General features: G+C 38.2%; 7 protein-coding genes across 13 annotated transcripts; 2 read left to right on the top strand and 5 right to left on the bottom strand.

Annotated features, from left to right (window-relative positions):
* Window positions 1-215: 215 nt before the first annotated feature.
* Window positions 216-2,700, bottom strand: LOC102610118 (pentatricopeptide repeat-containing protein At2g17525, mitochondrial). 2 transcript variants are annotated; one of them, XM_052444328.1, is made up of 2 exons: window positions 1,393-2,700; window positions 216-1,290 (listed from the first exon to the last, which is right to left on the bottom strand). In XM_052444328.1, exons 1-2 carry the CDS (start codon window positions 2,465-2,467, stop codon window positions 611-613), a joined length of 1,755 nt encoding a protein of 584 aa, XP_052300288.1. In that variant the 5' UTR covers window positions 2,468-2,700; the 3' UTR covers window positions 216-610. The 2 variants fall into 2 exon arrangements, with proteins under 2 accessions (XP_052300288.1, XP_006467094.1); XM_006467031.4 differs by having other exon boundaries at window positions 216-2,699.
* Window positions 2,701-4,566: 1,866 nt separating this feature from the next.
* Window positions 4,567-5,242, bottom strand: LOC102610432 (54S ribosomal protein L19, mitochondrial). The gene has a single exon (XM_006467032.4). The coding sequence runs from the start codon at window positions 5,204-5,206 to the stop codon at window positions 4,739-4,741; it is 468 nt and encodes a 155-aa protein (XP_006467095.1). The 5' UTR covers window positions 5,207-5,242; the 3' UTR covers window positions 4,567-4,738.
* A 120-nt stretch (window positions 5,243-5,362) lies between these two features.
* Window positions 5,363-8,957, bottom strand: LOC102610731 (probable protein phosphatase 2C 47). 2 transcript variants are annotated; one of them, XM_025094587.2, is made up of 5 exons: window positions 8,269-8,957; window positions 7,925-8,148; window positions 6,773-6,967; window positions 6,190-6,395; window positions 5,363-6,113 (listed from the first exon to the last, which is right to left on the bottom strand). In XM_025094587.2, exons 2-5 carry the CDS (start codon window positions 8,135-8,137, stop codon window positions 5,558-5,560), a joined length of 1,170 nt encoding a protein of 389 aa, XP_024950355.1. In that variant the 5' UTR covers window positions 8,138-8,148; window positions 8,269-8,957; the 3' UTR covers window positions 5,363-5,557. The 2 variants fall into 2 exon arrangements, with proteins under 2 accessions (XP_024950355.1, XP_006467096.2); XM_006467033.4 differs by having other exon boundaries at window positions 7,925-8,957.
* A 426-nt stretch (window positions 8,958-9,383) lies between these two features.
* Window positions 9,384-13,313, top strand: LOC102611032 (glutamate receptor 3.6-like). Of its 2 annotated transcripts, none has more exons than XM_006467035.4 (6): window positions 9,384-9,884; window positions 10,093-11,327; window positions 11,414-11,691; window positions 12,026-12,057; window positions 12,160-12,566; window positions 12,671-13,313. In XM_006467035.4, exons 1-6 carry the CDS (start codon window positions 9,617-9,619, stop codon window positions 13,178-13,180), a joined length of 2,730 nt encoding a protein of 909 aa, XP_006467098.1. In that variant the 5' UTR covers window positions 9,384-9,616; the 3' UTR covers window positions 13,181-13,313. The 2 variants fall into 2 exon arrangements, with proteins under 2 accessions (XP_006467098.1, XP_006467097.1); XM_006467034.4 differs by having other exon boundaries at window positions 9,385-9,884; window positions 9,976-11,327.
* Window positions 13,314-13,642: 329 nt separating this feature from the next.
* Window positions 13,643-14,949, bottom strand: LOC102611719 (germin-like protein subfamily T member 2). The gene has a single exon (XM_006467037.4). The coding sequence runs from the start codon at window positions 14,498-14,500 to the stop codon at window positions 13,835-13,837; it is 666 nt and encodes a 221-aa protein (XP_006467100.1). The 5' UTR covers window positions 14,501-14,949; the 3' UTR covers window positions 13,643-13,834.
* Window positions 14,950-16,438: 1,489 nt separating this feature from the next.
* On the top strand, window positions 16,439-20,918 carry LOC102612517 (glutamate receptor 3.6-like). 2 transcript variants are annotated; one of them, XM_006467040.4, is made up of 7 exons: window positions 16,439-16,808; window positions 17,214-17,540; window positions 17,659-19,004; window positions 19,090-19,367; window positions 19,526-19,557; window positions 19,648-20,054; window positions 20,145-20,918. In XM_006467040.4, the coding sequence occupies exons 2-7, from the start codon at window positions 17,276-17,278 to the stop codon at window positions 20,637-20,639; spliced, it is 2,823 nt and encodes a 940-aa protein (XP_006467103.1). In that variant the 5' UTR covers window positions 16,439-16,808; window positions 17,214-17,275; the 3' UTR covers window positions 20,640-20,918. The 2 variants fall into 2 exon arrangements, with proteins under 2 accessions (XP_006467103.1, XP_015380863.1); XM_015525377.3 differs by having other exon boundaries at window positions 16,439-17,540.
* Window positions 20,874-25,641, bottom strand: LOC102612008 (serine/threonine-protein kinase/endoribonuclease IRE1a). 3 transcript variants are annotated; one of them, XM_052444609.1, is made up of 7 exons: window positions 25,107-25,641; window positions 24,788-25,010; window positions 23,049-24,526; window positions 22,666-22,837; window positions 22,115-22,362; window positions 21,692-21,995; window positions 20,874-21,215 (listed from the first exon to the last, which is right to left on the bottom strand). In XM_052444609.1, exons 1-7 carry the CDS (start codon window positions 25,301-25,303, stop codon window positions 21,075-21,077), a joined length of 2,763 nt encoding a protein of 920 aa, XP_052300569.1. In that variant the 5' UTR covers window positions 25,304-25,641; the 3' UTR covers window positions 20,874-21,074. The 3 variants fall into 3 exon arrangements, with proteins under 3 accessions (XP_052300569.1, XP_052300570.1, XP_052300571.1); XM_052444610.1 differs by having other exon boundaries at window positions 24,788-25,001; XM_052444611.1 differs by having other exon boundaries at window positions 24,788-24,996; window positions 25,107-25,252.
* Between the last annotated feature and the right edge of the window lie 202 nt (window positions 25,642-25,843).

Here is a 25,843-nt window from a genome sequence, read left to right as displayed (position 1 = left end):
ATCAAAAGTAACGGTGCGTGTCCAAATCCAAGATGCCAAATGAGATTTGTTATCTTCGTTTTTCAAGATTTATGTTTAGGGAGCAAAATCCTTATGTTTAGACTTTAGATTGATGTGATATTGAAACTAAAATTAAAAAGAACCATTAGTTAACATAAAATTGATTTAAACATCTTTCTTTTGTGGGTCCACCTGATTTGGAAAAAGATGTAGGATAGCGGGCAGGTTGAGATTTTTTATTTATTTTTCCAGTGCAGGAGAGACCTTTATGGATCAACTTGCGTACAAAAAGGCCCCTGTGATTTTAGTATTTTACAGCTTGAGGACCACGTGAATAATGAGCGTGTTGTGCGTCAAGTGTCAACGTCGTCTTTTAGTGAACTTGAAGAGCAAAAGACGTGGCCAACTTCCACACGTCGATGGATTATGAATGTATGTGTCGTATCGTGTATGCGCAAACCTAACCAAACCGAACCAGCTCCGTGGGCCAAATGCGCAATTTGCATCTTTTCTCTTTTGCCGACAGCTCGTGAACCACCATCTCATTCAGCAAGAGCAAGAGAAGCCTTCGGCAGCAACGGTTCAGGTCTTTATAATCAATCGCAATTATTTATTTAGGGAAATGGGACATGTTGACTGACCATGTTGTTTGTTGACTAAGACAAATAAGCAACGAATTCCACGTCAGATAATCAGGAAGGATGCCCTTGCCAACCATTTGCACAAGGAGCATTGACGCACTCTGAAAACCACCCTTCTCACAAAGAGCCTTGATTAAAGGGCTGTAATGTCCACTACCAGGTAAAGAACCCCTCCCAATCCCACGCATATCCTCCTCAACGAGCTTCAAAGCAGTCCCAACATTGCCTTGCCTGCATAACCCACTTAAAACAGTATTGAATGTTGATGCAATAGGTAAATAACCATGGCCGGTCATCTCCTTCATTAGCTCAGATGCTTCGCGCACTCGCTCTTCTTGGCAATATGCATGGATTAGGCAGTCATAAATAACAACATTTGGAACCCCCCCTTCCTCAATCATTTGATCAAAGCACCTTTTTGCATCTTCCACGTTGCCATCCACACAAAAGCCTAATATCTTCAAGCTCCTATCAACAGCTCTGGGGAACAACTTCTCCATTTGCTTTAGATACTCAAGTGCTTCATCCTGTTGGTTTTCTCTGTAGAGACCATATAACACGCTATTATATGGACTAATACGGCCCTTGGAACCCTCCTTACTATCCTCCATCAGTTGTAGAATCTTTAACCCATCATCTATCCGCCCTCCTGAACACAAACCCCTTATTAGTGTATCATAAGTAACAAAATTCCAACTGATCCCATCAATTTTCATGTCATTAAACACATCAAGGGCTGAATCTAAGACACCCGTTTCACAATAACTGGAAATTAGGATATTGTATGTGTCTGCATTGGGAAGGCAGCCCTTCCTCTCCATCTCTTTCAAAAACCGACACCCGCCTTTCACCTTCCCTAATCTACAAAAGCCCTTAATCAAGGTGTTATATGCAACAATATCAATCACACCTCCCTTGCTCTCCACTCTCTCCAAAATCTCAACAGCATCCATGACTCGACCTACACTGCATAGAAGTTCCAACACCTTAGTAATTGTAACAACATCGGGTACAAACCCAAAACTAAAGCTCTTCTCAAGCAACACAAGAGCATTAACCAAATTCTCTTCTTTGCAATAAGCACAAATCAAAATACTAAAAGTTACATCATTAGGCTCTTCCATATCACTCATTAAACTCCTTGCCCTCCCAACTTTTCCATTCTTGCAAAGCAAGTGAATCAACGTGTTATAAATCACAGAACTTGGCTTTACACCACGAGATTTCATCACATGCAAAAGCTTAAAACCATCACCAACTCTGTTAGTCAAGCAAAGACCTTTCATCAAAATTGCATAAGTATAATCATCACCTTGAACACCACTGGCCATCATCTTTTTCCTATAAAATGCTCTAGCCAAATCAATATCTTCCTTAACAAGAACATCAAGAATGGAATTGAAAATTTTCAAAGATGGGGTCATGTTAAATCTTGAAACCAAATCGGTAGCTTTGACAACATCGTTAATCATGCGGGCCCGCCCAAGACCGCGTATAACTGTGATGAAAATAGATTCATCAGGGGGTGATTGAATTGAGTGGGGCATTTCGTCGAGCAGTTCCTTGACGGTGTCAAAGCGGCGGAAAGTGCATAACTTGTGAATCAAAGCACGATAGGTGGATCGAGAATGGGTGAAATTTGGGATTTTCGTGGCCCATCTGAAGGTTTGGAGAGCATGGGAGGCTGACTTTTGGTCTATAATGAGACGGGCAATGTGTTCGTGAGTTGGCGATGGCAATGAGGAGATGGGTTTCGATTGCAAGCCGGGAAGTGATCTTAGACTTAGAGGAATAATAGCTGTTGGTATTGTAATCTTTGACGGCATTGAGCGACTGCGACTGCTCGATTTGGTAACTGGAGAGGTTGAGGAATGAGGAGGCTCTTTCCCAGTCCAACGGTTGAGTGTGTTGTCTCCCGCGTCAGCCTTGAGTTAGTTATATATATATATATATATATATATATATATATATATATATATGCTTTGCTAGCTCTTCAATTCAAAGTCCATACCACATTTTAAAAGGAAATTTTACTCTTCCTTTTTGAGTTTCAATCAATTATTCGGTTCGGTGTGGTTTATGTTCGTATTTTGAATTAGTTCGATTTAAAAATTCGGGTCTAAATTCTAGTTTAATTTTAATTCGAATTACAACTAACTCAATTCCAAAAATCACTAGGTAGTAACCTAAAATTCTAAAATCTCAAATCACATCCCAATCAACTAACTGTGTCAAAAACAAATACTATTAATCAACTATCAAGCATCATCCTCCTGAACAAGTCTTTTTTAAAAATACAAACAACCATCATACAAATTACAATATAAATATCAGCTATTGTTTATTGCCTCAATTGAATTACAAAACACAAACAAACTTTATACAAATTACAATACAACTGTCCCATTCATGCGCCACGTACGTATAACCTGACCTTGTGCAGTTGACAACGGCGAAAGAAGAAGGAGGCAGAGAGGAAGCAACAGCAGTTGGAAGCATGGAACGAAGAAGCAAATTAGCTCAAGTAACGATAAGAAGTTGCCAACACGCCTAAACGGAAGTGACAGCTTAAGGTTAGGACCGGGTGTATTAAGGATTGCTTGGGTTCTTATTATTATTATTATTATTATTTCCCTTTGTTTTAACGGGCAAACCCAGTCGAGTTTACTCAAACTGAAATTAAAAAAAAAAAAAAAACTGGTCTATTTCTAATTTTGAATCCGTTCGAATTTTAAGATTAAACCGAACTGAACCAAACTCAAAATGAAAAAATATAAATAAAATGAGTTTCAAGAGTCTCGGATTCAGTTCAATTTAGCCTGATCCCCAAATTTTTCCATTTCAGCCAAGTGCACAACTGTAGACAGCATAGCCCTTTCATCGATGTGCAGCTCTTGCCACCATTACCCGTTCAGTACTGTGTATATATATATATATATATATATGTACACATATGTATATGGTCTTTGCTTTTGTTTCTTGATTGGAAATTGATTTTTAATTGCCAAAACGCCAACACTATTTGAGCTCCAAAGATGAACCGCAAATGAATCTCTTGTAACTAGTCCAAGAAGAAACTTCAATTCTTTCTGGTGCTCCTTAAAACAAAATTTTCCTTTACCAAAAATTGATATCACTTTGCTGAAGGCGAGAAATGAAAGACATAAGACCGACTTAAAAGAAGAATAAATAATCACAACAAAACAAAACCTGCACGGTTCATGATGATCAAATTCGGCTTTGAATCTTGTGCAACCTATTCGGTCCAGCATCTTCTTGGCAATACTAGCCTATGCCCGATAAGGGCATACACAATAATACATCTAGGAAAATAAATCACGCGAAGGTTTTGTTGCTGGACAAAGCAAAAGAGGGAGCCAATAATCCAAAGTCACGATTGCTCATGAAGAAAGCAGATTCTGATTATAAGCAAAACAGGACTCCAGAAATAGTCCAAGACAGAAGAAACCATTCAATAATAGGAAATGGGATGTTAGATGAAGGTGTTCCAATGCTCAAGACTGAAGAAGGATCAAAATTTGCAATCGTGAATTTAAGGTTCACAAACCAGATGATAATGCCAAGAAAATGAAGAAGACTTTTTCATAATATAATCTAGAGAAACCTAGGATATACAGAGCCACACTTGGCATATAAACAAAGCACAAATTGTTGCACCTTCTTACTTACTATCCTGTGAAGTAAATTGAAGAATATCTGACAAGCTTTATACAACCTGTGTCATTCGAATAGCTAAATAGCAGCAACCAAGAACAAATGCACCCTCAAAATTCAAAATGCACCGAGCATATTGGCATTACTTCCCTTCCATCTACCACAAGAAGTCCACATCATATGCAAACATGTACTCAAAATCACATTTTGCAGCAACAACTTCACCACAAGAAGATTAAAAAAAGGAAAATCCGACGTCAATGCTTAATGCATTAATCAAATCTTAAGTAAAGCGTACATTTTATTCTAAGCCAAGATAATCCCGTATGCCATACATCAAAAATCTAACAAACACCAAAATAAAAATCAAGCAACTCTTTTTTTTTAAAAAAAAGAAAAAATAAAAAAAGAAAAATAAAAATCTAATCCAATTCCTTGACAACTTTAATCCCCATCGTAGCAGCAGTCCCAATGATGGACTTACAAATACTCTCCAACGGCATGTACTGACAGTACGGATCAGACTGCTTCACTTTCGCTATCTCGTAAATATGTTTCAACGTCACCGTCGACGCCGTCACGTGCCCGGGTCGGCTGCTACCCGACTCAATACCCGCCGCCTTTTTCAGGTACCAAGTAACCGACGGAGACTTGACGGTGAACTCGAACGTGTTGTCTTTGAAAGCCGTAATCGTGACGGACATCGGCGTCTCTGGCTTGTACTTTTGCGTGCGGGCATTGAAGTCCTTGCAGAATGCCATCAAATTGAGCCGGTACTGACCTAGTGCTGGACCCACTGGCGGCGCCGGTCTTGCGCCGCCGGCTGGGACCGTCAGCCGGATCGTGGCGGCCACAGGGCGCCGGGTCAGGATCTCCTTCAAGGTTGCCATGGGTCTTCTATTTACTCGAGGGTTTTGACGCAGGATTGCTCAAGACGTTATCAAAACTAGTACAAGTTTTTGGGCTGGGCTTTCCCGGCCCACATTCATAAAAAATGTAAAAGCATAATAAGGTATAAATTTTGATGCGTACGCGGTGGCATCACAACTTTCCGAAGTTCTGTCCATGTGATACTGGAATGTGTGTCCTCATAATCATATCAGGAAAAGGAAGGGGCAAAAATAAGGACAAAAATGTTAGCAGATCCCTTAGAACAAGTTACAACAGTTTTGTACTTGTGTTACAAAAATGGGAATCTTAAAAAAATATACAAAATAGAATTTTCTGAAGGTAATTTCTGTTCACAAGCCATTCAAGACACCTTTGAGATGATCAAGGCCTTCGGCCGATATACTTCTCCTTTTGTGCGATTTAGGAATTTGAATCTTGGGAGGTGGATTGGGGGAGAAACAGACCACAACAACTGTAAGATTGTCACATGTGTTGCGTTGAAGTGCTTCTTTGACCAGCGCTTTTGAGCACCTTTCAGGATCATTGTGTTGCATCAGTTCCTTCCTAACCATTGTAACTGCACATTGGCTGCTCATTACATCCCAAAGACCATCACAGCCTAATATCAAATACTCGTCTTCTTCTGTCAGAACAAGTTCTTCCAGCTCAGGCTCAGAGCTTAAAGGACAGCTCGAACCTTTAGAGCCCTTGATGTGCCAGTCTCCAAGAGCACGAGCTACTGCTAGTTGGCCGTTCAGATAGCCATCATATATCACACCGCCTAATTTTTCAATTCTTAATCTCTCAGAAGTGACATTTGGTTTGTGGTCTTTGGACAGTTCAATTGCTCTTCCCCGTTTGCCTAACACCGCTCGCGAATCCCCAGCATTCGCAATCAGCATGGTCCTGCAGGAGTAAGGGTCAAAAAGAGATGTAAACAAGCGAAAGCTAGATGTAAATTTTGACTAGTAAGGTTCCACACCTGCCCAATATAAGGGCTGTCAAGGCAGTGGTGCCAGAGGAACTATCAAGAGATTTAGCATCTGCAAATGCATGATCAACCTTTCCAAAAGCACTCTTAACAGCCTTTCTAGTGCCAGCTGAAAAGTGAGTGTCTTCAACAATGAACCCGAGGATGTTATTTTTGGTAAATGATGCTGCATCAATACCACCGTGTCCATCAAACACCTACAGTTATAAACAATATCTCAGTGTCCACCAATTAAGAACTCTTGCATTTGCCATTTGTCAACTAATTCCGTTTTAAATGATAAAACACCTTTGGCACAAGCAAGTAAATGTGTATGTCTATGTAATGAATAATCAAACAAATTCATTTTAGACTGCCTGACGGCTCATGATGTAGAGACTCTCATATAAATGTAGTTTTATAGAACTGTAAATGATTTATCAAGCATATCCAAGTTGGTATTCATGGTTGGCCACGGTGTATGAAATTGATTTAGCATGTGCTGGAAACCATCAGCATTAAATTATTGCAATTCAAAGGAATTAACAGAAGTTTTATGTATTTCTTAAAGTTGCTTATTATAACAGCAACATACCCCATAAAATGCTCCGGAAGTAGATAATTTTGAAACTGAAGGAAGATGTTCGTCAAGATTATCGACACAGATGAACTCATCTTCCATGTATTGTTTTGGTCCTCTTTCAGAACAGCTTCCTGAACGGAATACAGGTTGAAACTCAGAATCATTAGCTGATGGTGGCTTCAAGTTCATAATCCCCAAATCCTGTTCCTGCACAGATTAAAAAAATAAAAATTAATCAACTGAAATCTGTTTCCAGAGCCATAATTCATATACTAATTAAAGCCTTGTCTTTAAGCCTTAGCTCAGATCTTAAAGTTGTGGACTATGGTGAGGTTGGATCTTATGTTTCTCTTTTGTGATAACTGTCTTATTAAAGCCTGGTTCCAAGTAGCCACTAAGAAATATGCACTCCACCTAAGCTAAGACAAACAGATTATCATGCATGCATAGACAATCCTAGCATTGTTAAAAATAAATAAATAACAATTTATCAGAGATTAATAATAAATACAGAGTTGGGATCAAATAAGTTATGGGGCATTGTGGCATCAAGCTTGTGCTGTTGCAAGAAAGATCTTTAACGACTCCAGTTTTTGGGTCTAAGCAAATCGGCAATTTACCATTTGCAGTGTGCAGTTTGCTTTGGGAGTCAGTTCAGATTCCACGACTTACAAGTTTATCTGTCTGAAATGTGTTGTTTTACTTGTCTGGCACCAAGAACCAAAGAAAGTTGTAAACCAATCACTAATCTTGAAGAACCGTTGCCCAAAATTGTTTTGGTAGAAAGTGATCAGAAAAATAAGCATGTTTTTCAAAGTTTTTCAAAGTTTTTAGGAAATGGTATTGCAGATTTACTTAAAAAATAGCCATAATGCAACATTCCATTCCATTCTAAGCAACATATACTGTTATAGCGTCAAGCCCAAGAAGAGTCATGTGGATCCTAAAACCTCACCCAACTCAAGCTCCACATGGAACCTCATTCTTGAAAGTTGAAATAAGCAAATCCAACTGAAACAAATCAATCATAAAATGCATGCCTTGCTATGGAGCCTGAATTTGAGAAATTTTGGAATGAAATTAACTAAAGAGCATATACCAAAGCCAATTGACAGAAAAAAAAAAAAAAAAAAAAGTTGAGGCGGTGTGGGGGCTTCTACTTACCGCTTCAGATAGCCAAGCAGAGCTACAAGAATGCCTCATAACTGAGAGATTCCTTGGAGGTTTCCCAGCTGTATTATTGAATTGATTAGAATTGTCCAAAGTTTCAACATTTTGATCCTCCATTGCATTCATAGGCATATTTCCATTACAGCATTTGCCATCCAATCTTGCCATTTGTTGTGGCGGTACAGATACATCAGTACCATGAGCCATAATTCTCCTCCCTAAAGTCTCAGCCATTCACATTCACATTCACTGAATAATATAGTCCTAGTCCATTTTATATATATATAAAAATAAGAAACTCAAAACATCGTCAAAACAGAGAGAGAACTTAGCTGGACCTTGAAAACAAACTGTTCATTTCTTGAAAATTAAGAAGCCATTTTTAGACAAACAGACACGCAGCAAAAACCAGCTGTCAACGCAAGATTCGAGTTAGCTAGCTAACCCAGATCATAAAATCCGGTTCTTTTGCTTACAGGAAGAACACAATCACAGGGACAGCCCAACATTTTCCTTAAAACTAAACTAACATTCAAGATCAAAAAGGAAATCAAGAAAGAAGAAGAATATAAAAAGAGAAAGTTAAAACCACAGCATTGTAGTAGGAAAGGGAGGACCGTTGAGAGGAAGTTGTGTGACTGGAGATTCCAGGTTTCCCGGTCGCCATTGTAGCGGTTCAGACTGAGAGTTAGATAGGGCACTGACACGTGGTTTTTAATCTCCCTCCTCTCGTAATTAAATAAATAAATAAATAAATGAATGTATCTACATTAATTGTCTTTGCTTGTTATTAATTAGTTGATGATGCAGTGCCCCTGTCTCATGAACATTGATCCCGTCCCATGTTTTTTTTTTTTTCCGGATTTTGGAAATTTTAGTATCTACTTAATTTTTTTGCTTAAATATTAATATGGAAGGAGCCTACTCGCAACGTAATAATTGTGCTTTGAGTTGATTGTTTCATTACATAATAATATTATGTGTAATAGTTTCTTAAATGAATTATATTGTCATGTTTATTTTACACAACCAAAATTTACTCATTTATTATATTATCTGAACAATATTCACAGATTTTATATGCGAACTATTTGCAGTAAGGTAAGGCTGGCTGCTAAGTGCTGTCAAAACAATGTCCATCTATGTGTTATCTGCGTGGTCTCACTCTCAAGTCTCGGTCTCACTCACATGCCCAATATTCAAAGCTTCTCGGAATCTCCTTCCTTTGTTTTATTTGGCATGCGGCGTCAGCATCATAATTAATAATTGACTAATTGGTGAGTCGTTTCTATTACGTTTCATGTTTTGCACATGATCTTTGTCCATTTCTCAATTCTCATTGACTTTTCCAGCATGGAAACAAAAAAGTTTTAGCACCGCAGCAGCCAGCAGGTAAAGGTGCACTAGTGATGCAGTGTAATATTTCCTCTTTGTTTACTTGGTGCCTGTATAAATCTTCATTTCCAATGACTGGGTTACGTATGGTTGTATTAAGTGTAGAGCACAAACACATCTGGGACTGGGAGAATGGAATCTGTATTTTTGCTTTTGTTCTTCCTTGCATAAGTATTTTATTTAATATTTAACTGCTGAGTGCTTGAGTCTACTCTTGTATTTCTTTTGACTGATATTTTTCTCCAATCTGCATTCGTATAAGATTTTGGAGTAGTGTTTAGGCAATCCATCATGACTAAAATTTACCTATTGGCTTTAGTGGTTGTCTACAATTTCTGTTTTTCAGCTGGGATTAGTATGAATGGTGTTAGTACAATACCTCCTGTTTTAAACATTGGGGCTGTTTTCGCTTTGAATTCAACCATCGGCAAGGTTGCAAAAGTTGCAATAGAAGCTGCAGTTGAAGATGTCAATTCTAACCCAGCAATCCTCGGTGGAACTAAGCTGAAGCTAACTGTGCACGACACCAATTACAGCCGATTTCTAGGCATGGTTGAGGGTAAATTCTTACTCACAATTTGTCACATCAGCTAAGTTATTTGAGTTACACGTATTAATTCCTCATCTGTCTTTTTAATAATTGTTTACAGCTTTGACATTGCTCGAGAATGAGACTGTGGCCATAATAGGCCCCCAGTTTTCAGTCATAGCTCATTTAGTTTCACATATTGCCAATGAGTTTCAAGTACCTCTATTATCATTTGCAGCAACAGACCCCTCACTTTCTTCGCTTCAGTATCCGTTCTTTGTTAGGACAACACAGAGTGATCTCTATCAAATGGCTGCAATAGCAGATATTGTGGATTATTTTGGATGGCGAAACGTAATAGCTCTCTATGTCGATGATGATCATGGAAGAAACGGCATTGCTGCTTTAGGAGATAAGCTGGCTGAAAAACGCTGCTGGCTGTCGCATAAAGTACCTTTGAGTCCTAAAGGAAGCAGGAACCAGATAATTGATACCCTACTTACAGTGTCCTCTATGATGTCTCGCATTCTTGTTCTTCACACTTATGATATTTGGGGTCTAGAAGTGCTCAATGCAGCCAAACATCTTCGAATGATGGAATCGGGGTATGTGTGGATAGTTACAGATTGGCTATCTAGCATCTTAGATACTGATTCTCAGCTCCATTCAGAGAAAATGGATGACATTCAAGGAGTTCTCACATTGCGTATGTACACACAGAGTTCAGAAGAAAAGAGGAAGTTTGTCACTAGGTGGAGCAACTTGACAAGAAGAAATACACTTAACGGCCCAATTGGCTTGAATTCTTTTGGTCTTTATGCCTATGATACATTATGGCTTCTGGCTCATGCAATTGGTGCATTTTTTGATCAAGGGGGAAATATTTCATTTTCAGAGGATTCCAAATTGTCAGAGCTATCTAGAGGAGATATGCGTTTTAGTTCTGTGAGCATCTTCAATGGAGGGAAAATGTTGCTTGATAATATCTTACAAGTCAATATGACTGGTGTAACAGGTCCCATTAAATTTACATCAGATAGAGACCTCATTAATCCTGCATATGAAGTCATCAATGTTATTGGCACGGGCTCTAGAAGAATTGGTTACTGGTCTAATTATTCTGGCTTATCAGTTGTGCCTCCAGAAGCACTTTACAAAGAGCCATCTAATCGCTCTGCTTCAAGTCAACATCTATATAGCGCAGTCTGGCCAGGACAAACAACGCAGAAACCTCGGGGATGGGTTTTCCCAAACAATGGAAGGCATTTACGAATTGGAGTTCCAAGTCAGGTTATTTATCCTGAGTTTGTCGCTCAAGGGAAAGGCACTGATAAGTTCAGTGGATATTGCATTGATGTATTTACAGCTGTGCTAGAACTGCTGCCTTATGCTGTCCCATATAAACTAGTTCCATTTGGCGATGGCCATAACAGCCCCAAAAGATTTGATCTTTTACGTTTGGTATCAGAGGATGTGAGTATGAAACAAAAGAAGATTTTCTTCAACCTTGTCATATTGTTTGCTATTTTGGCTAATGGTGGTTTCCTTGTCCCATGTAGGTCTATGACGCTGCAGTAGGTGATTTTGCAATCACCACTGAAAGAACAAAGATGGTGGATTTTACGCAGCCATATATCGAGTCTGGGCTAGTAGTTGTTGCTCCCATCAAGAAGTTAAATTCTAATGCTTGGGCATTTTTGAATCCATTCACTCCAAAAATGTGGTGTGTCACGGGAATCTTTTTCCTCGTAGTGGGAGTGGTTGTCTGGATTTTGGAACATCGGTTAAATGATGATTTTCGCGGCCCTCCTAGAAGGCAAATTGGAACCATCCTATGGTAAGTGCAGAAGAAATATTGGAATTTTCTATGACGAGTATAGCCATTTCTTTCAATCCTAGATAGCGGCACACACAAGGCTACTTAGTTTAAAGTTCTTTTACTCCATATATTTGAAAAAGGGTCATGTATATTTTTTTTTTTTTTAATTTCTGTTTTGCTAGTTTCGACACCAGGTTTGTCTAAAATAATGCATCAAGAGGATATATATTGGTTATAGTTTTTTTTTTTTTTAAAAAAAAAAAGAGTAAATTTTTTCGTCGGTTGGTTAGCTGTTAATTCTGCATCTTCTTCTAAATCCTCTAATAACTAAGATTCGTGCCTTACTCTGCAGGTTTAGCTTTTCAACTTTGTTCTTTTCACATAGTAAGTGAACGAATTTGGCTTAAATTATGTATAAATGATTTCTATGTTTGCAAACAGTTCCTGTTGAACTAATCATAATGCTTCTTGTTCCGATTAATGTAGAAGAAAGAACCGTTAACTCCCTCAGTCGCCTTGTGCTGATCATATGGCTATTCGTTGTTTTAATACTTACTTCAAGCTACACTGCAAGTCTGACCTCAATCCTCACAGTTGAACAGCTTTCTTCGCCGATTAAAGATATCCAGAGTTTAGTAGCAAGCAGTGACCATATAGGCTACCAGCGTGGCTCATTTGCAGAAAATTATTTAACTGACGAACTCAACATAGATAAGTCCAGACTTGTTCCTCTTAATACAGCAGAAGAATATGAGAAAGCCTTAACTGATGGTCCCAAAAACGGTGGTGTTTCAGCAGTAATCGATGAACGTGCGTACATGGAGGTCTTCCTCTCTACACGTTGTGAATTCAGCATCATAGGCCAAGAATTTACCAGAATTGGGTGGGGATTTGTGAGTATTGCTCTGTCACTCTGGTAGAATGATACACAGGCAAACTTATCTCTTCTGAAAGTTGTGAAATTTATTTGTTTCTCTCTTCATTTCTAACTATATAGGCATTTCCAAGGGACTCACCTCTTGCAGTTGACATGTCAATTGCCATCCTGGAACTATCAGAGAATGGAGATCTGCAAAGAATTCATGACAAGTGGCTCACAAGAAGCGCTTGCAGTTCACAAGGCGCAAAGCAAGAAGCAGACCAGCTTCATCTTAAAAGCTTTTGGGGCCTCTTTGTTTTGTGTGGTGTAGCTTGCTTGCTTGCTCTCTTAATATATCTCATACAGATTGTACGCCAGTTTGCCAGGCATTATCTGGACTTGCAAGAGCTTGAGTCTGCAGGTCCAAGCTCACAAAGTTCACGTCTTCAAACATTTATTTCATTTGCCGGCGAGAAGGAAGTCGTAATAAAAAATCTCTCCAAGAAAAGAAAATTGGAGAGGGCGTCAACTGGAGACATAGATAAAGATAAATCCACGGACGGGGACTTAAATGGGAGTGTTAATCCTGGTAATGAAGCCAAATTAGTTGCATTTGAGGTCTTTGGTCATAATTCGCATTTTTATTAGATATGTCAATGTTAGGATAGTACTTGTCTTTATAGTTGCAAATGGAATTGTGTTAGCACTCTGCAAGTGTAATTGTAGGCAAACAAAATCTACAGCTGCCAATAAATCTTATGGCAATTTAGTCTCTGGTTCATATTGTCTACCAATCTTTCCTAATTCACATCTTTAGTGAAAAAAAACTTCTTTTGTAGTTCCTAACGTAGGGATTCTGAAAATACCAGATCCCTGCCTACACAAGCAAAAATTGTTGATAAAACTCTAAATTGTGCAATTTCAATGATTTTTTTTTTTTAATGTATTAGTAATTCTCTCTATAGCCTATAGAGAAGATAGTCATTGGATTATTCACAGAAGAACAATGATCATATGTACTTTCTGATTGTTTTGTTGGAGAAAAGGAAAGAAAGAAAATTTTTTTAAAAAAAAAAGAGAGAGCGAGAGAGAAATCAAACACCATTCTGCTTCTCACGAATCACAAATTACCTCTTTATTAATTTGTTTTCTTTTTTTATTTGTTGTAGAATTAATTGTATCTGTTTTATACATACTTCACTAACAAGAAAAGAAACACCAAATCAAATCTAATCCGCTGTCGAGAACGGGCAAGTAAAAGCGAAACTCTGATCCATCACTTGGGAGATAAGTAGCATAGCATCAAGAACCAAACTTGGATTTGATGGTACTGATCAAATCATCGTCAACTTGGAATGTCTTGGTTAACACTTGATTAGGAACGGAAGGTGTTGAAGCAAATAGAGTGGTGGGGACAATCACAGCGCCAGGTAAGTGACTATTGAAAGCAGTAAAGGCAAGAGCCTTACCTTCTCCAACGTTTTGCTGGAAGTGAATGAGCCCTCTAGGAATAACAAACATCTCCCCGGCACTCAAAACTTTAGAATAAAACACATTATTAGTTGTAAAGAATCCTACGAGGAGCTTTCCTTTGATGACAATACCAGATTCACTTGCGCGAGGATGGGAATGAGGCGGGTTGATTCCACCCGGTGCAAAGTCAACTCGGTTCATTGAAATTCCGAGAGTATTTACTCCTGGAAATGCAAGAACATTTGCCGGAGTTACAGCAGATCCAAATATAGTTGTGTTTCCCTCTTTGCTCAGTCCATCGAAGAAAAAATCACCCGAAGTTACTTCTGCAGCAAGTTTGCAGGGGAAACCATTGAGGGAAGCAGAGGCTTTCAAGTCTGCCACACAGAAGTCCTGTAAAGGATCAGGATCAGCTGAATATAGAGGGAGAGGGAGAATCAATAGAAGTACCAGGCAGCATAGCAGCTGGAAGTGTGAGATCGTTGAAAGAATCATGGTATCAGGATACTTTGATGAAAGGAAGATGTTGGTCTACTTATGGGGTAAAATGTTGAATTGTCAGAGAGCGGAAACAGGTTAAGGTTAGTTGAGTTTGTTGACTTTGGATGGCATGATAACAACTTTTAAGCTCCTACCCGAGTGAAGATGATGAATCAAAAGAGTTTTCTTTTTGTTTTTCAAGAGTTTGACATGGTAAACAAGAATGCAATGGGTTGTAGAGAGAACGCTTCCTACCTAAGCTTAATATAGAAAGCTTAAATTTACAATTTGGGTTGGGTAGAAGTATTCAATGAGATGATGTGAGAGTCTACAATCCTCTGAAAGCACAAAGCAAGTAGACCAGCTTCATCTTAGAAGTTTCTGGGTTTATTTTATTTTAATTTTATGTGAAAACTTGCTTGCTTGCCTAGTAAGCGATCCCATCAAATATCGTTTGTCATAAATCTCATCTTCATTCAGATTTCAAAATTTCAAATGGTATTTGGCTTTGTATGGCTGCAAATGGAACTAAATTGACCCTCGGCAAGTTTACTTGCATGCAATACAAACTCGGGCAATGTCAATGATTCATTATACAATAGATATATACAACAAATATAGTGTGTTTACTTGAAAATTGAGGAATCGAAATTCAAAATTAAAATCATTGATAGTGTTTACTTTATAAAATAAAAGTAAAAATCGAAATCGGAATCATGGGATCCACGCAAAATTAGAAATTATTCCCGTTGATTTCATTTCCAAAGAGGGAATTGGGATTTGGGAATTAAATTCTTATTCTCAAAATTACTCATTGTATCCCTATTAAATTTATGAAAATACCTCAAAATTTTATATTATTTACAAATAGATCATTATTATTATTAATTTCTTCATCATTATTAATTTTATATATTTTTATTATTATTACTCTTATTATTGTTATTATTATAATATCTATACAAATAATATTAGCGACAACAATTAAAAAAGATATTTTAATAACTTTAAACAGTTCGTTAGAATTTTAAAATAAAAATACAGTTCACTATTTTTACAGCCCATTTCAATTTTCATTTAATAAACGCCCATTAGTCTCGGTAGAGTTGATAATGCATTTTCTTGTCTTCTTCTGTGAAGAGAGTGCCTTTATTGCTACTTGGAAATTTCAATGGTTGTAAACATAACAGCTGCTGTACCAAGTCGTCAGGAGACCGAATGACATTACTGATAAATGTTTTAAAGTGCACGCGCTGATAAATGGCAAGCAGGGCGGCTGACGACTGATGAAGAGAGGACCCACGTAATAAAAGACACAAGAAATCGTGGATCACACTCATATTACTACTTACCCAGAATTTGCTCTACGTCCCTGCTGTGGAATCTACCGCAAATCCAATCCACGATGAAAATGAGTGAATTACACACACACACACACACACACACACAAAGGAGGAATCTTGAACAGAAACATGTTTATTCAACAAAATACGTGGTTCTGATTGATTGTTGATTGTCCTTAAGCATTAAGAAAAGGATCTCATTACTTTATAATTAATGTATGTTACATTCCTCACATAAACAGTGAGTGAATTCCATTCATATACTGTTTATAAATGAGAGATATATCTTACATTAATTGTAAGGTAATGTTTGCCTTAAGAAAAAGATGATAGTACTTTCGTAACAAGGGACCAAGAATCCGGTCCTACTTTTTGTATTTTCGTACATTTTGTTGGAGGTGTATTTTCCACAGGTTCTCTAACGGGAAAAGTCCACACAAGACTCACTCTCACCTTTCTCTAGAAACAAAAGGTTTCAGCCTTGCAATCATTTTCAAGGCACTTATTCCGACCCTTTTTTTTTTCTTTTTCTTTTTCTTTTTTTTGAAAGAAATACTTATTAAGACTTGAAATCAGCCACTTTGCCATTATCTAACCAGTAAACGACTAAAATACCCTTCCTATTATTTCCACTATAGTTAATGACATGGTCCACCAACTATGGTTTTGAGATTTATGGGACTGCCATTAGATGGCTCTCTCATGATAATGCATGTACTATGCATTGAACAACGATGACAATTATCACTAACTGGGGAAAAGAAATTCTCTTCACCACATACATACATCAAGTTCATGTATATATCCAAATATACTTTTACAACCTCATTTATTGCATTATAAATAATTTGGTGTGTGCTAGCTTCATTGATTCCTATCATTTCCCTCCAAGCTCCGGTGCTCAAATAAGATGTCAACGGTCTGGTTTTCTTCCATATCTGCCTGCTGAAGCTCTTCAGTCTTCAGTTGCTGCTACTGTTGTGAGGCCTTTTTTTTTTTTTTTTTGATAAGTTCCAACTCCATGAGTTATCTGCTGCTATTTGCTGTGTATGTCTTGAACTGTTTGCTCGTTCGTTGTTTCATCTCTTCCTGTTTTTCTTTTTCCTTAAAAAAACTGTTTTTGGGTATTCGGTTCATTTAAAAGCACCGCCACCTGAGTTCCGGCTGCTGCTGTCATAGTTTTTTATATTTTATTTTATTTTCCCTGATTTAGATCTTTTGACGTTCTTATTTACCTAAAATTTTCAGTCTATTATTCACCTTTCAATATTCTTTACAAGTCCTTGCTTCCTGTTGTTGGATATATAGCTACGCATATGGTTTGCATATGTATTTGGTGAAACCCAAATACGCAATCTTTTGGATTCTATCATTGTTTTTAATAGGTTCCTGCACGGAAGATCAAGGTAAATCAGGGGTGTATTAACAATCGACCTGGCAAGTCGCCATGAAATTATCTGGGGTTATGTTGTTAATGATTTTCTACTGCGAGTTATTTGTATATCGAATTACTGCACAAGCTTCTGGAAGACCAAGTGTTGTGAACATTGGGGCACTTCTCTCATTCAGTACTAATGTCGGAAAGGTTGCAAAGCTGGCAATAAAAGCTGCCGTTGACGACGTGAATTCTGATCCAACTACTCTTGGTGGAACTAAGCTTAAGCTTCAAATGCAGGACTGCAATCACAGTGGATTTCTTGCCCTTGCTGAGGGTAAATCCTTTGTTATACTTGTTTTCTCTTTGTTTGCAAATATCATGCCAGCTAGTGAATTGCTTAGATTGCTAATCTCCTATGGTTCTTCGTTGTTCAATTTTGCTGCTTTAAATAGCCTTACACTTGATGGAAGGGCAAACAGTGGCCATAATCGGCCCCCAGGATGCTGTGACATCCCATGTAGTGTCTCATGTTGCAAATGAGCTCCAAGTCCCTCTGTTGTCATTCTCAGCCACAGACCCTACTTTGTCTTCACTTCAATTTCCATACTTCGTCAGGACTACCCAGAGTGATCAATATCAGATGGCTGCAATAGCAGAAATTGTAGATCACTATGGATGGAGGGAGGTAATTGCAATATATGTAGATGACGATCACGGGAGAAATGGGATAGCTGCATTAGGAGATAAGCTTGCTGCGAAGCGTTGTCGGATATCTTTCAAAGCACCTTTGAGCGTTGAAGCAACTGAGGATGAAATCACTGACTTACTGGTTAAGGTTGCTTTAACTGAGTCTCGGATTATTGTTGTTCATACTCATTACAATCGGGGTCCGGTGGTTTTTCATGTGGCTCAATACCTTGGCATGCTAGGAACTGGATACGTGTGGATAGCTACTAGTTGGCTTTCCACTGCATTAGATACTAATTCTCCCTTTCCTTCAGATGTAATGGATGATATTCAAGGAGTCCTTACTCTACGAACCTACACACCAGATTCAGTACTCAAAAGAAAATTTATCTCTAGATGGAGAAACTTGACTGATGCGAAGACACCTAATGGCTATATTGGTTTGAATGCTTATGGTTTCTATGCATATGACACTGTGTGGCTGCTTGCTCGTGCAATTAATTCATTTTTCAAGCAAGGAGGGAACTTGTCATTTTCAAAAGATTCTAGACTGTCAGAGATACAAGGACATCTGCGTCTTGATTCTTTGAGAATTTTCAATGGAGGGAACCTCTTGCGTGATAGTATTTTACAGGCTAATATGACTGGCACAGCAGGCCCTGCTAGGTTTAATTCACATGGGGACCTTATAAATCCTGCATATGAAATCATAAATGTGATTGGCACAGGGTACAGGAGGATTGGTTATTGGTCCAATTACTCTGGCTTATCAGTTGTGCCTCCAGAAACTTTGTACTCAAAGCCGCCCAATCGTTCCAGCTCAAATCAAAGACTGTACAGTGTTATCTGGCCTGGACAAACTACACAGAAACCCCGTGGGTGGGTTTTTCCTAATAATGGAAGACATCTGAGAATTGGAGTGCCAAATCGGGTCAGTTTTCGTGAATTCGTCTCAGTAAAAGGAAGTGATATGACGAGTGGCTTCTGCATTGATGTATTCACTGCTGCCATTAACTTATTGCCATATGCTGTCCCATACAAATTAATACCATTTGGAGATGGCCACAATAATCCCAGTTGTACTGAGCTTGTCCGCTTGATCACAGCTGGTGTGAGTATTTTCGACAAAACCTCTTATAGAATTTGCAAAATTTAGCGACTGTTTTCTGACCATCTAGCTTTCATGTTCCATACAGGTTTATGATGCAGCAGTAGGTGACATAGCAATCATTACAAACCGAACAAAGATGGCAGACTTCACACAGCCATACATTGAGTCGGGGCTAGTTGTGGTTGCCCCGGTTAGGAAGTTGGACTCCAATGCCTGGGCATTTTTAAGCCCATTTACTCCAATGATGTGGGGTGTCACTGCTATCTTCTTCCTTGCTGTAGGAGCAGTTGTTTGGATTTTGGAGCATAGGCTGAATGATGAGTTCCGAGGACCACCTAAAAGACAAGTTGTCACTATTTTCTGGTGAGTAAAGTGGCAAAGAGAATATCAATTTCCCTTTGAAAATGAGAAATAACTCCTCATTTGAAATATTTTCTACCATCTTTTTTTTTTTTTTGGAGTTTATCATTGGTCAAATTGCATCACCTTCAGTCACTTATATCCTTATTTTGGTTTTGCAGGTTTAGCTTTTCAACAATGTTCTTCGCTCATAGTAAGTAAATGCTGCTAAAAAGTTCTGCACTTTTTAACTAGCTCCTATAATTGGACTCAACGAAGTACTTCATTTTGTGATCTTATGCAGAAGAAAAAACTGTTAGCGCACTTGGTCGCCTAGTGCTAATCATATGGCTATTTGTGGTTCTCATAATAAACTCAAGCTACACTGCAAGCCTAACATCAATCCTTACAGTGCAAAAGCTATCTTCTCCCATCAAAGGCATTGATAGTTTAAGATCAAGCAATTATCCCATCGGTTATCAGGTGAACTCATTTGCAAGAAACTACTTAGTAGATGAATTCAATATTGATGAGTCAAGACTTGTACCTCTAAATTCACCAGAAGAGTATGCTAAAGCCTTGAAGGATGGCCCACATAAAGGCGGTGTTGCCGCAGTGGTTGATGACCGTGCGTATGCAGAGCTCTTCCTCTCAACCAGATGTGAATTCAGTATTGTGGGTCAAGAGTTCACTAAAAATGGCTGGGGTTTTGTAAGTATCGTGTCGTCATTCTATTGAAAGTTATAATGTCACTGTTGCGTTGGCTTATGATACAAGGATTTTGATGTATATATCTATCAGGCTTTTCCTCGGGACTCGCCTTTAGCAGTTGACATATCAACCGCCATATTGAAGCTGTCAGAGAATGGTGACCTTCAGAGGATTCATGATAAATGGCTTCTGAGAAGTGCTTGTAGTTCTCAAGGAGCAAAGTTAGATGTTGATCGGCTTCAGCTTAAAAGTTTTAGCGGTCTTTATCTTCTATGTGGGCTAGCTTGCTTGCTTGCTCTCTTCATATATTTGATGCAGTTAGTGCACCAGTTCAGCCGCCATTACCCTGGGGATACAGAGTCTAATGGTGGAAGCTCACGATCTGCACGCCTTCAAACATTTCTTTCATTTGTTAATGAGAAAGAAGATGAAGTTAAAAGCTGGTCCAAAAGAAGACATGTAGAGAGAACTTCTTACAGAAGCGAAGATGAAATGAGTAGCTGTAATTCCAACCGAAAGCATATCGAACTGTCTTCAAACTTAAGCCTTGACTCAGCTACTAGAAACTGTAATGGCAGCTCTTAGCCATTTTATCTTCATAACTTGAAAGAGCACTGCTCCAATCAACTGTTTTGTGCAACCCACTGAGATGAATAAATTTCAAAATTTTAAACAAAAATGGAGTTCAGAGGATCATTAGAAATCATTTTCCCAGGAAGGATCCTAACCTATAAATGTCAGTCCTGAGGATTCTGGCACGGAATACCTTTAGAGATTAAAAACAAGAAAGTAAACCAATAGGCATACATACTGCTGTGGCTTTGTGAAAAAAACAATATATTGATTAATTAAAGTGTTTCTACATGTTATTTCCACATGTTAGGTTACAGACATATTTCTATATATACAACTGTGAAGGGAGGAAAATAAGTAGCTTCCACTGTTCTCCAATTCTTGGCTGGACTTAAAGCAATACCTTCTTCAGAAATTAGATGGAGCCAGGCAGCCAGCTATTTAAATTTAGTTGCTTTTGAAATATTTGTGAAAGCATTCCTCTTCCCTGCAGTATCTGCTCACAACTTTATATACTTCAATTAAGAGTCTTGGGAATCGAGTTGCAAAATAGCCATCAAATCCTTCTGGAACTGGTCCAACAAGTTCCTAGTATAGACAGCAAAATATAAATGTCATTGCCGTGCAGCATGGCGTACATCGTTAGAGTCAGCTAAAGATCATAGATAAAATCTACTCGTTAACAAAAGGCTGTACAAGATTTTGGAGGCAAATGAGAAGATGTCCTTTTGAATAGATCAGTTATATTTGATTTTACAGACAATCCAATAAAGAAAGCTTTCTAAAATGTTAAATTGCCTGAAAAATCCTTTAGTTATTTCACAATTTTATTTTATTCCTTTAATGACATAACTTTAAAAAACTTGCCTGTAGAACTAATTTTACACATTTTTATAAAAACTTTCATTGACAATTAAACAACTAAAGTTTTTTCTTGGTAAAAGCTCCACTTGTTAAAAAAAAAAAAATCTACCAATAAAAGCTCTGCTTAAATAAGCTCTATTTCAAAAGCCTTAATCAAGAAATCTACAGCATAATGAGTAATCATTAGTCTAGAACTAAACCTGAATTTCTTCTGGGAGTTCTCTATAATGATTCAATTTGTTTCGTACAACTCGCAATAGGTCTCTAACACTGTCAAACTTGTAACGTCGGTAACGGCCAATATTAGTGATGAATATAGGTTCTATCTTTTCATCCCACTTAGCACCCAAAGACACTGATGCACTACTTTCCAATGCTTTCAAAAGATTAGAATCAGTCTCTCTGTCTTCTAATTCTACCCTGTCACTAGTGTCTCGAAGAAACGAGAGTCTCATCTCAGAACTCCAAAACAGAGGATGGTGCAGCACTTCCAACGCACATGGTCTGCCAAAAAAATCAAAAGCATTTCAGAAACTATTGATCATTGAAGAAAGCTGCAACAACCATTGTTGTATTCAACTTTAATGCCAGGAGCTTGCATTTGAGGGAAATAATGATCTTACCTCAATTGAGGGTCTGGGTTTAACAAACGAGAAATAAGATCCTCAGCTTCAGGGATACACCCCAATAAGAAAAGGTCGACTTGGTTCTTCGTAATATTGATGTCTCGTTCAAGACGATCACCAAATGGATGTTGACCACCAGTGATGCAGAAAAACAGGACGCAACCTAAGCTAAACAAATCAACAGCACGAGTTTGCCGTCCATGAAGAAGTTGCTCAGGTGCTTGCCAACCAGAGCTGCCACAACCTGCAATAAAGTTTACATGTGTCAAGAGTAAAACAACTAATAATCAATAAGTTATTAAAGATAAAGTACACAGCGCACAATGGATCAGCAGATGAATCTACAAACCAAGTTCTGCCATGACCCAGAGTCATAAAACTATAGTTTTGAGCAAAAGGCCACAACATAGATTTGTAGGTCATTTTCACTTGGCATAATTATAGTGCATAACTCATCATGAGAAGGTTGTCTTCAGCCTACCATCCACATTAATTTAGTAACATGAGATACATGAAAGGTGCTGCTAAAACAAGACAGAATACTTTCCGGTAGCATGATGACCCAAAGAAGACATATCCCCAAGGAGGCGCCTGCTAATGCCCATATCAGAAAGCTTTGCACATAATGATCTCTCCTTAATGATCAACACATTTTGAGGCTTCAAGTCTCGGTGAATTATTCCCAACTCATGCAGATGTACAAGCCCGGAAACCAAATCCCTGCATTACATAAAGATCAATGACTGGTTATGCACACTGAACCCATATTAGTAATAATCATGTAATACTAATGCCAGTGTCAATCTGATTTTTTTCAGATTTGGAGGATAGACAATCACAGAATTCCAAAATAGTGCAACGAAATGTCAAAAAGAAAATTACAATCTCCTTATGTAAAATATCATTCCACTAGCAAGACTTCTAAACTAACCTCATCAAGCTTAGTAAAAGAGGCGAGGGATGGCCATTTGCTTTCCACAAGCTAAGATCACGTATAATAACCTTCACTGAATCCAGCCGGAGCTTATACTCAATCATAGCTCTAGTAGCTTGATCTTCACCAAAGACTGAGTTGCAAGATGAATCAGAGTAAGTTTGAATCAAATCATCCAAGCTGCACATGCAACGCTCTAGAGAAAGGTACACGAAATCTTTATCATTCTCCACCCCGTACCATCGAACAATATTTGGATGTTGATCAGATGCAATAAGATTTTGAATTTCTTTAAAAGCCACATCATGAAGAGCTCGGACAAGGCGTTTCACGGCAACAGGTCGACCTTCATATATTCCCTCATAGACAACAGTGCCATTGCTTCCCTTGGCTATTTCTGTATTTGACACAAATAACTTACCAACATTACGTCCTTGGGCACCACCACGAACAAGTTTATTAAGGTCCAGAAACGGGTCGCTAGCATCCTTACTTATTGAAAATCCGTTTTCATTTCCAGATGACATGTTCTCAACCTTTTTCTCAACAACCGCACCATTCTTTCCTAATTTACAGACTTTCTTTCTTTTTGATGCTGCAGTTCTTGAATTAGAAAGACTAGGATGCCCACTCAACAGAAATTGCCCTTTAGCTACCAAAGAATTGCGAACAACAAATCCCACTACAGTCATTGCCAACAGAAGGAGAGACAAAGCAGTTGACTGCTCAAAAAGCATGCTCAACACATTTTTATAAGGCGTTCTCACATCATATGCATCCACTATCCCAGATACACGAGTCTCTAGTGGAGGCAAAGTGAGCACTCCTTCGCCTCCGTCATTATGGTGAAGTTCTGATAATTTATCAGCCTTGGGTTGCATAAATGCCATGGGATCTGGAGCAGGTGCTGGAAGCATCTTAGGTTTTCCATGATTATCCCTTCTAGAAGAATCTGAATTATTGTGCTTTCGGAAACGCTGGATAATGCCCTTTGATTGACATGCAAATGGCAAATCAAAATCATGGCCTATTTCTGGACCAAGCTCATAGCTTGTATTCATAGTAGCTCCAATAAATGGATTCTCAAAATCTTGACAAAGAAAAGCATATCCTATTTCAGCTACCGTCATACTCCACGATACGTTGTCTGAGTTTGGTTCGAAAGACTGCAGTGTATAATCTGTCCTGGTTATAAAAAGGAGGTAAGGCTCCTTGTGTTGCAGCTCAGCAGTATTTGTTAGACCAGACTTCACCAGCTGCTCATTATTAACTTTATCATGCTTATATGAAGCACTCTTCTGTTCCTCATTCTGCAATGTGGATGAAGAATGAGGTGAGCCGTAAGTGCGAATCAATCTTCCAGTCTTAGCCTCAAGAACAAAAACGGTCGTTGTCTTAGATCCAAGCGTAACTGCTCCTTCCTCTGTTATGTGTGGTGCAGTCTTGACGTAATCGTCAATAGACTGTGGAAGTTTCTGAGAGTACAACACGATGAACTAATGATTAAAGAGTACTAAGGAAAAAAAAAACGAGGCAACGGGACAGCAAATTTAAACAGCGACAACAAAAAGCCAGTGGAAAGCAATGGTAGATTAATAATTTAGATAAAAGAACTTAAGGTTAATAAATCAGAATATTGTATTATTGTCGGTGACATGTAATTTGAGGGCACAGATTCGTAGAGAAAAGTTAGCAATTAGCAAGCATAAACAATAAAGTAAGAAAGGCATTCCTACCATTCTGCCAAGCAAGCCATGAGCATACAAGCCCCAGTCTTCTCCACAATCAATGAAAAAACTGTTGGTTAGTTCAGAAGCATTATCTTGGTCGACTGTAGCCTGAACCGGAGCCTGATATGAAGAGTAAATTGGAGTCCCAGTTCCAAATGTCCACGACACTCTTCCATTACTATCTCTAAGAGAAATTGTTCCATCCAGCGCAGCTCCTATTCTTGTAATACTAATGTCCCGTATTTATTTATTTATTTATTATTATTATTATTATTATTCAAACAAAAAAAACTAATAAAATAATAGAGAGGAAATTATCACTTACGGAAGAGACAAGAGGGATCTTCCCGGTCCTGAGGATCGGTCCGAGGCCGTGGAATCACGAATTAAAGAAGTTGAAAGCGAACTTGCAGATGCAGATGCAGAGCTTTCTCCATTACAAAACCCAGATATTAGAACCACCGTTAATAATAATACTAGTAATAATGAACAACGAAAAGAACGATGAGTCAGGGGGCTCATTGCAAATGGCGGGGATTCAAAACTGAAACCGTTGTTATATGTAGAGAAGAGAAGAAGACAGAAGAGGAGATATTGGTTTGCTTGGCCTGATCGATTGGAGGGGTTTAACTTTAAGTCAAGTCAAAAGACAAAAACATTCTTATGAAGACTGTTCCGATTCGAAGATTCCTGGCTTCTTCTAATCTTCCAATTTTAGGATCAGCATCAGCTTGTCTTGTGTCTGCAATTTGCATTTTCCCCAGCTAATTTCCTTTCTTTAATATTTTAAATGTACAGGTAAATTTACCCATAAAGCTCAACAGGGTACAACCCAGTGCTGGAGAAAAATCAAAAGTAATTAACCAAAGTTTAGACGTGTCCCGAGAAGGGTCGCTGGCATTTAACTAATGTTTTGATGCCTCAGTTACGAAGGAAATAAATTTTACATATTTTATGGCTCAATGCATACAAAATAAAATGTTTTTGTACTAACTATAAATTGGTTAATTTTTTTTTTTTTTTTTGAAAAAGTAGAGGGGCGAGTAGTTCAAATTAATTTTT

This window comes from Citrus sinensis, chromosome 7 (assembly GCF_022201045.2).
Source record: "Citrus sinensis cultivar Valencia sweet orange chromosome 7, DVS_A1.0, whole genome shotgun sequence".
Classification (NCBI taxonomy): domain Eukaryota; kingdom Viridiplantae; phylum Streptophyta; class Magnoliopsida; order Sapindales; family Rutaceae; genus Citrus; species Citrus sinensis.
Note: the sequence above shows the minus strand (reverse complement) of the source record. Positions and strands in the feature narration are given on the sequence as shown.